At 40.6% G+C, this 11,015-nt stretch overlaps 1 protein-coding gene across 1 annotated transcript; it reads left to right on the forward strand.

Annotated features, from left to right (window-relative positions):
• Positions 1-997: 997 nt before the first annotated feature.
• On the forward strand, positions 998-10,421 carry slc25a11 (solute carrier family 25 member 11). Its single transcript, XM_042092869.1, has 8 exons — positions 998-1,198; positions 2,023-2,175; positions 2,710-2,916; positions 3,695-3,785; positions 3,974-4,064; positions 4,338-4,437; positions 5,735-5,786; positions 8,606-10,421. Exons 1-8 carry the CDS (start codon positions 1,128-1,130, stop codon positions 8,759-8,761), a joined length of 921 nt encoding a protein of 306 aa, XP_041948803.1. The 5' UTR covers positions 998-1,127; the 3' UTR covers positions 8,762-10,421.
• The last annotated feature ends 594 nt before the right edge of the window (positions 10,422-11,015 follow it).

An 11,015-nucleotide genomic window follows, 5' to 3' on the forward strand; every position in this document is an offset into this window, starting at 1 on the left:
TAACCTACAAAAATACACCTATAAAGTAGCCTATTTTAATACAAAATATGACAGTTTCTTCAACAAAATAAAATACAAATGACAAAATACTATTTTGTATTTGAAATACTTATTTTACAGCCTATCAGAAATGTTTTACTATTTTTTATTGAGCACAAAACAAGTACAGTCACATGTAAAATACAACCATGTCTCCACCATGTCACACAAGGCTCTCTAACGCTTGCCTACAAAGTAGTCTCTGGTTCTGCTCCCACCTACTTGAATGCCCTCATACAGACATACGCTACCTCCAGACCGCTGCGCTCCTCAGACGAACGACGTCTAGCTCTACCACCAGTACGCTCAGGCCAATCCAAACTTTTCTCATCTGTTGTTCCTCGTTGGTGGAACACACTGCCAGTTCCTACAAGGGCAGGGACATCCCTCTCCATTTTCAAAAAACTCCTGAAGACCCAGCTCTGTAGAGAACATCTCCTCTCATAGCAACACTTACAACAAGTCTTGCTGATCCTAGCACTCACCAGCCGTCTTAAACTGACACGTAACTGTTAAAAACAGCACTCACTAATGCACTTATTCTTACTGTAATCTAATGTTTTTAAATTGTCCTAAAATTGTTGAGAATTGCTCTAAAACTTAAACTGTTTACCATGTTGTTAGTCGCTTTGGCTAAAAAAGCGTCAGCCAAATGTAATGTAATGTAATGTAATGTAATGTAATGTCAAACAGGTCAAGTAGGCTAGGCTACTCCAGGGGAGATATAAAAAAAAGAAGAAGAAGAAAGAAAGAAAGCAACTCAATTTACATAAATATAGTGTTTAATGTGAATGGAGAGCTCTATGAAGTAATGTGTTTATTTTGGAATTTGGACTTATGGATGTAAAATGTGGTGCCCCTTTAAGAAATGTTCTCATCAAAGGGGGACCAGACCACGTCATGTACGTGCTCGTTTCCGTCTTCTAGCCTATTTATCCTATTGGGTTACTGCGCCGTTTGTGGACGTGCGCGGTCCCACTGTGTCACCTTGCTGGATACTGTAGTTGCAGGCAGTCTAGCAGTGGAGAAGCAGGGGCACTTAAAACAGTTACAAGTGTCCTAGCCTGGAACCATAAAACATCACAACCATGGCAACATCAGGGACAAAGCCCAAAACCTCTCCAAAATCTGTAAAGTTTCTTTTCGGCGGTTTGGCTGGGTATGTAAACAGTTGCTGTAACACTCGCTAGCTAACCTGTGTAGGCAATGGACTATTGCCTCTGCAAGCTGTAGTCAATATCCGTAAAGCGCTAGCTAGCTAGCTTCCATGGCGAGGTCATTTGCAGCGGTACGAACGTATTTGAATACGTATTAATAGTGCCAACTGACAATGTTAGCGAAAAACAAGAGATGTCTTAAAGCTGTTGATAGATATGCAAAGACTGTTTTTTCCATTATTGCAATAATGGAATGTAGCTAACGTTATGATTCTGAGATGGAAGGCCCGTATGATGTCGGCCCACTGACAGTGATTTTAAATGTCATCCAGACCAGTTTACTCTGTAATTTCAAGAACATGTTGTCATGAAATATTACACCACTGACAGTTGGGGATCTATGATAATTTCGCTACATTTAGCTTAACTACAAATTAATGAAGTGGTAAAAAAGTATTGATTAAATTGGCAGCTCGAACAATATCAAATGCCTCTTGCCAAGCAAGGTACACGTTTTTGTTATGGCTCTTAAACTTCGCGAGCTAATTGGAGTATGCATTCCTGCTGCCATGATTTAAGAATTAACTCAGCTTGTGGCAAACTAAGGCTATTATGAGTTCATTATTTGACCCTTGATCTTTGGTGCTGTAACCCATTTTGCAGAAACAACTGAGGTGGCCACACTGTTTGTATTGTGTATATCATTAATGAAAATTAATGCTGAAAATGAAAATTTCCTGCTTTGGTTGTGGCTCTTGTATATACTTGATAGGTTTTGTGTGAGTGTGATTTGGTGAAATAATGTCAGTATTGTATCTCCTGGCAGAATGGGGGCCACAGTGTTTGTCCAGCCGCTGGATCTGGTGAAGAACAGGATGCAGCTGGCAGGACAGGGGTCCAAAGCTCGCGAGTACAAGACCAGCTTCCACGCCTTGGCCAGCATCCTTAAGAATGAGGGCCTAGGGGGAATCTACACAGGGTAAAAATACACATCACACATGTCTCGTCATCATTTACACTTTCTACATTCCAATTAATGATTTTGTTTAGCTACAATTTAGCAATAGGCATTAGTGCACTTATAAATATTATATTGACTGCATTTGATTGAGTCACCATGCTTGCATATGTCCAGTCTTTTTCTTAAAGCAAGGCTACATTTTGTGTCACACCAGTGTCACAGGATTAGATGAAGTGAGAGAACAAGCTCCTGGACTCTCAGATGTTCTTCAGATGTTAGCTGTCAAATTTATCAGGGTTTTTAGACATCCGCAACCATATGTCTCTTTGTCCTCATTCCTAATCTAACGCTGATATCCCAGACATTCACAGACCCTTATCTGGACATGGGTAAAATCCTATTTCAATGAAATACACAACAGAAACACAATTTATGACTTGTTAACAGTCATTGTCACACATGTGAGGGCAGGGCACACTATTAAACAGCAACAGAAGGTCTTTTGTCTTGTTTCTCCTCTAAATTAAGTCTGTCTGTCTCCTTCTCTACCAGTCTTTCAGCTGGTCTGCTCAGGCAAGCCACGTACACTACAACAAGGTTAGGCATCTACACTGTGCTCTTTGAACGCATGACCAAAGCTGACGGCACCCCACCAAACTTCCTCATGAAGGCTCTGATTGGCATGACCGCTGGGGCCACTGGAGCGTTTGTGGGAACCCCTGCAGAGGTGGCCCTCATCCGCATGACCGCAGATGGACGGTAAGCGATGGTAGTGACACTGAGTACTACATCCACTGATCAAAACAGTGCTAGCGCTCTTGCTACTGTTATAGTTGCATCTGTGAGGTTGTTTCAAAGCAGCTGAGATTCATACTGAAGTGAATCCCACATGTGGGAATTAACCTGGATATAAGATAAATAAATGCTGTTAACATGCAGTTTAGACTGATTCCACATGTGAGAATTAACCTGGATATTAGATAGATAAATGATCTTAACATGCATTGTAGACCAATCCAATTCAAGGTATTAGTAACCTTGCTGTTGTGGTCACAACAATCCCACAAATCTGTGGGTGAAGCCAGTTCTTATACCCCTAACACACCCACGGAAAATCACAAGATACCACCCTACCAGTGATCATTTAACCAGCTGGAATTTAATAGAACCCCCCAACCTAAACTATGTTTATGTTGGTATCAACCCCGGGGTCAGCACCATCAGATACCTTACAACAAACACGATTCCAACAGAGGGAGGTTTCAGATAACAGGGGTTATCTCAACATTCCTAAGTCAAAGGATGGTAACTGGATTTCACTGCATATATGTAGGTTATACTAAAACATTTAATTCAATGAGAAACCTATATAAAAATGATACCACACTGTCGTAGTCATTAATCTTCTGTGTACAGAAGCATTTGTCAGAACAGTTGTAACATTTGCTGTGTATTCTGAATATTTGTAATGGCGGAGGGGAGCTGTTATGCGAGGAAGTTGAAGGTCTAAGGCTGTCTTACCCCATCTCTCCCACAGTTTGCCTCCGGATCAGAGGAGGGGTTACTCCAATGTCTTCAATGCTCTTGTCAGGATCACCCGAGAGGAAGGGGTCACAACGCTTTGGAGGGTGTGTATATAGAGGCATACTTGTTTGTATGATGATGTGTTTAGGCATGTGTATGAGTGCATAATGAGTATATGAGAGACAATGAGTAACAGAAAGTGAAGAATATTGTCCGTTTTTTGTCAAATGTACAATCGCAAATGTCATTTGGACAGCATTAAGACATATCTGTGGTCTTGTGTATGTTTTAGGGTTGTATACCTACCATGGCTCGTGCTGTGGTTGTGAATGCTGCTCAACTTGCTTCATACTCCCAGTCCAAGCAGGCTCTGCTGGATTCAGGTGAGCGCTCATAACTCACTCATTACTCATAATGTATTCTAGTAGTTTGGAGGAGTGGAGCCCATTTAGTGTACCATGAAAGTTCAACCTAGCAGGCAGACAGTTCTGTTACATGAAATCTGTATTCTTGAGAACTCAAAATCTCTATCTGCAATTGTTTAAGTGCAAACATTAGGTAGTAGTGTAGTGTTGCATTGTCGCTGATTGTGTGCTTGCTTGTTTCTTGCTGATTGTATCTTTTGTTCACCTGTGATTCTGTGTTTGTTTTCTCAGGATATTTTGGAGATGATATCCTCTGCCATTTCTGTGCCAGCATGATCAGTGGGCTTGTCACCACTGCAGCCTCCATGCCTGTAGACATTGTCAAGACCAGGTATGTTCATAACCTTCTGTATAGCAGTGTTTTGGACATCTTCATTTCTTTGTGAATAAGCAATCATTTTGCTGTGTGTCCAATAGCTTCTAGCTTGTCCAATGAGGTTGTTTTGAGCTGAAACATGTGTAATCCTCTCAGACTCAGAATGGTTACAATTGAAATGATAGAATTAATATCTTATTACGCACTATAGGCTAGGAAGGTCAGAATATGCTAGGATCCGCTACAGAGCCAGGTGTGATAACACTACAGTAAACACAGGTGGAATATCTTTGGAAGAATACTTTTTTTTAATACTAAGATATATGTATTTATAAATAGTAGATAAGTGAGAACATAAAAACAAACAATTAAATACAAATATTACCTAGGTTATTGAAAATAAATAAAGTTAAAAATTGTAAGTTCAAGATCTAAGGTCTAAAGTTCAAGGTTTAAGGATCAAAGTTCTACTGTAAGTTGTTCAACTCACCTCTTCCCTACTACAAACAGTAGGATGATGAGATGTATGATGGGAGGGGGGGGGGGGTGTTATCTTTCATCAGCAAGCATTTTTCTGAGTGTGGCTCGCCGTTCAAGTCCAAACTTCATAGGAAGAAAAAACCCTGACCATTGGATCTGACAAGTTGCCGGGTGTTTTATTATTATTATGTTTAATATTACTCCTATTGGATGCTGGTTACTAAACATGGGTTGCACCTGCCTTCCTCTTTTCCTTGGGCTGTTTCACAGAGAAGGGCTTCATTTAAAAAAAGGAATATTATCATTTACTCTCTGTTTGCACTTGATCACTTAAATCATGGCAAATCACACTCATGTCTCAGCTATCCACTTGTGACCGGATCACCCAGACCATGATTTATATGGTTTATTCTTCATTATTTCTGTGATAAATTGTCCACATTATCTGAAGTGATCTCAAACATGGCCGCACAAACCCCAACACAAACCTCACCTTTCGTCTTTTGCTTGGCTAGTGTCTGAATGACACAAGGAGATTATACGCAGCAGATGGGACTTGTACAATAGAATTAAGTGTTTAAACAAGCTAGCATGAAATGCCATGTTTACAACCACTACCAAGTCCTCACTCTAAGTAATTCTGTGGAAATGCAATGCAAGCTGTTGACTTTGCAAAAGCTAGTGACCAGGCCTGTTAATTCTGTGGCAGGTTGGGTTATGGAGATAGCTTCACATCAAGGTTAAGACTGAATTTATTCATTCTGTGTGTGAAGTATGTCTCTTTTCAGTTCTCACTCACTGGGACTGCTCTTTTCCCCCTCTAAACCTCTAGGATCCAGAACATGAGAATGATTGATGGCAAGCCAGAGTACAGAAATGGACTGGTAAGTGTCGTCAGTACCCTAGTTTCGTGTGTTGCCTGTCAGCTTCTTGCATTTGTCCGAGTGTTTTGAGGGAAACACTGAGACCGCTATAGCTCTGACCTTTAGAGAGTGACAGGGGGAGGAGTAGAGGCCGAGAGCAGCACTGAAGGACACGTTGAGAGGAAAGGGCAAGACTTTCACTGAGTGCATTGAGTTCTTGATTACTAGATAGATTGTTATCAGGTCTATATTAATGTATTTTGTTATGTTAAGTAAACAATATGGACACCTTATTATAATTAACTAAAATTGACTTTGTTTTGAATTGCTGCTATTTTGAATGCTTAATCAATGCTGCCTTATCAGCCTCTATTTCTACTTTAAGTGTTTCCTGCTATGTTATCCTCACTATCAGTAGTGATTGTATGTGCAGCTTTATCACCTGTGGTACGGTGTTGTTCTATGGCTGAGAAATGTGTGTAGCTACACTACCGGTCAAAAGTTTGGGGTCACTTAGAAATTTCCATTCCACTCCATTATAGACAGAATACCAGCTGAGATCAGTTGCATTGCTTTTTTAATCAGGGCAGCAGTTTTCAGATTACATATGTGCTTATATAATTGCAAAAAGGTTCTCGACTGTTGTAGAAAGAAATGGCTGATCTTTAATGCAATATCTATTGCCAATTATCAGCAACCATTCATCCAATGTTCCAAAGGCACATTCTGTTTATGAATCTATCATTTTAAAAAGGAGAGCCCTTTTGCAATTATGCAAGCACATAATGTAATCTGAAAACTGCTGCTCTGATTAAAAAAACAATGCAATCATCATCTGATATTCTGTCTATAATGGAGTGGAATGGAAATGTATAAGTGATATACATGGTAGTGTATATTTCCTTCACCTATTCTCCCTTCCTCCTTCATTTTTATTGGGCCCTCTGGGTACCTGATCTGCCCCTGTGTTTCTCCCTCTTCCCTTGCTTCTATTCTTTCCCCTCGCCTTGCCCTTTCTCATTCCTGAAAATCTTCTTAGCTCACAGGTTTCTCAAGCTGCAAGTTGTTTTCCCTTTGTCACACACTAGTGTCCTTTCCTTGAGTGAACGCGCAAACATTGATGTGGCTTAATGTACATAAGCCTTGGAAGGGGGGGGGGGGCACTGCGCTGCAACTGGCTACAGCGTCTGTACCATGTTTGGGTCCAAGTGCCCACGGGCATCCAGGTTCGAGTCTGACCTGCGGTCATTTCCCAATCCCGCCCCATCTTTCTCTCCCACTTGCTTCCTGTCATACTTGACTGTCCTATCCAAATAAAAAGCAAGAAGCCTAAAAAATGGAAAAACTTCACACAAAAAAATAAAAACAAAATGTACATAAGCCTGATTCCTAAGACACTGTTGCATTGATTATAGCTGACTAGAGCTGCCCCACACAGCCTCAGACCTTGGTCTACAGCAGTGTTTCCCATAGACTGGGTCGCGACCCACGGGTGGGTCGCAGGAGATTTTATTTGGATCAGCACAATTTATGTTGTCTAATAGGCCTAATTTATACCATTTAGCCAGGAAAGCTATCTGTTTTCTATTAGGATATAGTTTGTTTACCACAGTCACGGCCCTCTGTGCAATTTTGCATTTAGAATAGCTCTGAAACTGGGGGGGGGGGGGGGTCTACAGGGTAGCAAGCTTGCACCCTGATGCTAAAGGACCAGGCTTGTTGGTACCTTGATCATATGGCACTCCAGCACACTGCAGGAAGGGCCCATGAGCTTCACACACAATGGCATCCCTCATTTATCCCCGTCTTCCATTCCAGGGTGCCCCACACTAGTGCTTAACCCAATCTCTGAGGTCCCTCACACAGGGGACAACCTAACCTGGGGGTTCCTCATACAGCTCACACAGAGCTTTTGGTAGCTTTGTGGAAAGCGTCCCATGAACCAATGCTCAAATCTTGGCTGACTTTACAGAACAGAGTCCAAAGGCAGTGCTGCATCGATTATAACTGGCTGCAACGAAGGGAAAGGGTCCCAGGTCTGTGGGTTACCAAACTTGCACCCTGACCGCAACGCCAAAGAGCTGGGCTCATTGGTATGACAGTCAGAGCACATACTCACTGTGGCGGTCCCATCATGACGCCCTGGGCAACCACCCCCCCCTCAGCAAATTCAATTTGAAACTACTGTTGTTCTATAATAGCACAGCAACATAGCAAGGGGCTAACAACCGTAACATTTAATTAAGTCAGCCTATTTCATTATATGTGTATGCTAATAGGCTAATCATAAACAGACACCATAGCTACATTAATCTTATTCTTATTTCTCCTCTCCTTTGCTCTTTTTCCTTCCTGATGTCTTGACCCTTTCTTGTCAAGTTTATTTGGCTCTCCAGAATCAAATCACCCATCCCTCAACAGTGTAAACCAATTGTCAAGACGAAACAAATTCATTTTGTTGTGCAGATTCATTTTGTATTTTTTGTATTTTTTTTTTTTTTACTGTTTCACAATCCAGAACAATAACATGTAGCCTATGTGAAACTATAGCCCTGTATACACAATGTTATGAATGAAATGTGCTGTTTTGGAGGCAATTGCGTTGGTTGTGCGATATTCCCGACTCCCTTGTTCCAGTAGGGAGACGTGCTCCATAGGAGAATCACTTTTTTTTGTGTCGACACTCGTGTCGCCCCTGGCAAGATGCTGCCCATACTGCCCACATATGAGAAACCGCTCATGCATACTCAAACGTAATGACAGGACTCCATCACACTGGCTTGTTTGTGTTTTTGTTGAGAATTGTCAAGTGATGCTGCCACCCTTTCTCCCACCCACAGGATGTGCTAGCTACAGTGATCCGTAAAGAAGGCTTCTTCAGCCTGTGGAAGGGCTTCACCCCGTACTATGCTCGGCTGGGTCCCCACACGGTCCTCACCTTCATCTTCCTGGAACAGATGAACAAATACTATAAGATCTATTTCCTTGACTCGTAGAAATGTGTTGTGAATGGTGGGGCCATGCCGCAGAAGAGCAGTCACGGTGGTGAGGGGCTTCAGGGGAGGTGTACCCACTTGCTTCACATCCATTGATAGAGTAGTAAATTGAACATTTTATAAACCTTGGTTTACTTTAAAGGTCCTGATAGCAATGGTTGAGCAACGCTTAAATAAACGGCCCTCCTGAAAACGGTTGTGCACCACTACACCTTAGATGCACCCTAAACAGACTGCACTTTTACCACCCAAACAGTGGTCTCAATTTTACTACCCAAACAACGGTCTCAATTTTACCAACCACCAAACAACCTCATTTCTGTTGGGGTTAACCATAACAGGTCATTCAAAATACAAAACACGCTATATTCATTTAGACAGTTTAGAAATCTGACTCTTCTTCAGAGTTACTTTGACAGTATTTATTTATTGCAGGAACATCTTGATCTTAATGACCTGAAAAGCTCATGTAGTGTTGACATAAATGAACATGTACTGCCGAAATGCTTAAAGACAAACGCCTATGAAACTCTGTTCAATTCAAAGTCTCTCCATAACTGGAGTAACGTGTTCTCTAAAAAGCACACTCATACACATTACTGTGAACGTGTTTAAGCTTGTTTGATGATGGTGATTTTCATTATGGTACTTGTCCTGTGGCTTTGATTAGTCAAAGCCACAAGATGTTTGTACCTGATGGGTACTCCCCTGTTTGAAAAACACATTTAGCTTATATATTCATCTCTTGTGTGTCGGTGTAAAGTCTGAGTTGGGACTTGGAGTGGTCTTTATTTGCAACAAACTTCACTCCTCAGTCATTTCTAACATTGAAAACCAAACTACATTTCAATTTGATTGAGCAGAAATGCCATCAGTGTATCCAAATACAACAGGCACAACAGTGGTCAGATTGTAGTGATCTAATGACTATAAAAAATGTATCCAGTCATTGCTGTGATTGACCGCTAAAATATGTAAATGAACTACTTTGTCGTAGTTCAATACACTGCCAGTAATTTGGAAATAAAACTAGTATCGAATTCCATATATTACTCAAATGCTTATCATGAAGTACCACTATTGTGTCAGAGGGTTTATGTCGGTCTATTTATCACTACTGTTACATTTCAAAATACAATGAATGTTTTGGTAGTGATTGTACAGTCAAGGGTATACAAGCTCAGAGACCTCTTTATAACCATTGCACACGCTAAAGGTTCTTAAATACAGAGTGACTGTAGTCAAATGTGTTTCAATCGTGTTCTTCCTGATCCTTACTCCATGCCGGAAGAATACAAGTATCTGATTTAAGGACATATTTATAAAATGGTCACATAGGATCATGATGACTATAATGTAATATAATTTACGCAAATGAGAATCTCCTGAACCTCCTTTTTTTTTACTCAAGATTAGGACATCATAAATTCCCCTGTTTAGCCGTCTTGTGAAAGTCATAGTGTTTTCATTGTGTTTCACCACCAACCTGTTCATTTATGTTAATTTATACAAACACACTGCTCATTTTACTGTTCCTAACAACCAGAAAGAATGCTGTTTTTTTTTTTCCAGATGTAAAACATCTATTCTGTGATTCTGGTTAAAACACGACGAAACAAACAAACAAAAAAATAAACAAAAATAAATATTTTCCTTTGAACATCAGCATCAATGTTGTGCTTTTGTCCTTGTTATAATATGTTTTTTACAGGTGGTGTTATGATGCATTCCTCTGTAGATATTGCAGACCAAAATGTTATGCAGTGTTAGGTAGTGGGCCGGATTTGTTGGAATGAGACCTTGTGGGGGGCCGTCATAGTCACACTTATGAGCAAACAAGTACAAATAATGTACTGCTGTCATATACTGCTCTTTATCTCTTGAAATACCCTACTTCCATGTTAGTTTTTCTGCTTGTTCCTTCCTGAGGATGGTTTGTAGTGGTAGGTTTAATCAATTTATCATTTCATAGTGATCTTGCTTATTACACATTGTTGAAGACAACTGGATGTGAATATCTTTTTTTTCTAATTTTCCCTTCCTACCTAAAACATCTGGGAACATGAAACCTGCTGGCGGGCCTGATTTGGCCCCCGGGCCTTATGTTTGACACCTCTGACTTGATGATGATGATGAAGAAGGTTGCTTTTCTTTTTGTTGAACTCAATACATACTCATTGCTGCACTTCAGCCGCATCAGGCTGACATGATTGTGTGAACTCATTATTTACATAGGTTACAAAAACACATTGTT

The sequence above is a fragment of the Alosa sapidissima genome, chromosome 5 (assembly GCF_018492685.1).
Source record: "Alosa sapidissima isolate fAloSap1 chromosome 5, fAloSap1.pri, whole genome shotgun sequence".
In the NCBI taxonomy this organism is placed as follows: Eukaryota; Metazoa; Chordata; class Actinopteri; order Clupeiformes; family Clupeidae; genus Alosa; species Alosa sapidissima.

Excerpts from the sequence above, each read along its gene's own strand:
- slc25a11 (XM_042092869.1), top strand. The coding sequence starts at position 1,128 with ATGGCAACATCAGGGACAAAGCCCAAAACCTCTCCAAAATCTGTAAAG. Across the intron at positions 3,786-3,973 it reads GGGTCACAACGCTTTGGAGG|GGTTGTATACCTACCATGGC; the intron begins GTGTGTATATAG and ends TGTATGTTTTAG. Across the intron at positions 5,787-8,605 it reads CAGAGTACAGAAATGGACTG|GATGTGCTAGCTACAGTGAT; the intron begins GTAAGTGTCGTC and ends TCCCACCCACAG.